Source organism: Nanorana parkeri, unplaced genomic scaffold (genome assembly GCF_000935625.1).
Source record: "Nanorana parkeri isolate BGI_ZX_2015 unplaced genomic scaffold, ASM93562v1 scaffold3641, whole genome shotgun sequence".
Taxonomy (NCBI): Eukaryota; Metazoa; Chordata; class Amphibia; order Anura; family Dicroglossidae; genus Nanorana; species Nanorana parkeri.
The window spans coordinates 14,313-15,087 of NW_017309909.1; the positions used below are offsets into that span (position 1 = coordinate 14,313).

General features: G+C 49.4%; 1 protein-coding gene across 1 annotated transcript in view; it reads left to right on the forward strand.

Moving 5' to 3' along the window:
- Positions 1–775, forward strand: part of HEG1 (heart development protein with EGF like domains 1) — an 11,651-nt gene that overhangs the window by 9,041 nt on the left and 1,835 nt on the right. Inside the window, exon 9 of the mRNA XM_018575209.1 lies at positions 151–198. Coding sequence (XP_018430711.1) covers positions 151–198 — 48 coding nt within the window. The remainder of the gene's footprint in view (positions 1–150; positions 199–775) is intronic.

Consider the following 775-nt stretch of genomic DNA (forward strand, 5'->3'; position numbering starts at 1 on the left):
GCCCCCTTCCCCCCCCCCCCTCACCATTCACAACAAGCAAACTTTCATTGCTCCGATGATGGCGGAGGGTGAAATCTGATTGGTTCCTCACAGGAATTCATTGTGTGTAAAGTGTCTCCACTTCTGATGACGATTCTTCTGATTTTCTAGATGTCCCTTCGGACTCGGAGGATTCAACTGCTCCAATCGTAAGTCTCCGCCCACTATTATTTTTTTTACCCCTCCCCCCCATTAGACCTGAGCCCCCCATTACCTTCACGTATAAAGCTGTATACATTGTATTTATTTCCGGCATTCATAGAGCAGGGTCAGAGTTCAAATCATAGGTGGGGTCAGAGTTCGTGTCATAGGCAGGGGTCAGAGTTCGTGTCATAGGCAGGGGTCAGAGTTCATGTCATAGGCGGGGTCAGAGTTCATGTCATAGGCGGCATCAGAATTCATGTCATAGGCGGGGTCAGAGTTCATATCATAGGCGGGGTCAGAGTTCATATCATAGGCGGGGTCAGAGTTTGTGTCATAGGCAGGGGTCAGAGTTCATATAGGCGGGGTCAGAGTTCATATCATAGGCGGGGTCAGAGTTCATATTGTAGGAGGGGTCAGAGTTCATGTTGTAGGCGGGGTCAGAGTTCATATCATAGGCGGGGTCAGAGTTTGTGTCATAGGCAGGGGTCAGAGTTCATATAGGCGGGGTCAGAGTTCATATCATAGGCGGGGTCAGAGTTCATATTGTAGGAGGGGTCAGAGTTCATGTTGTAGGCGGGGTCAGAGTTCATAT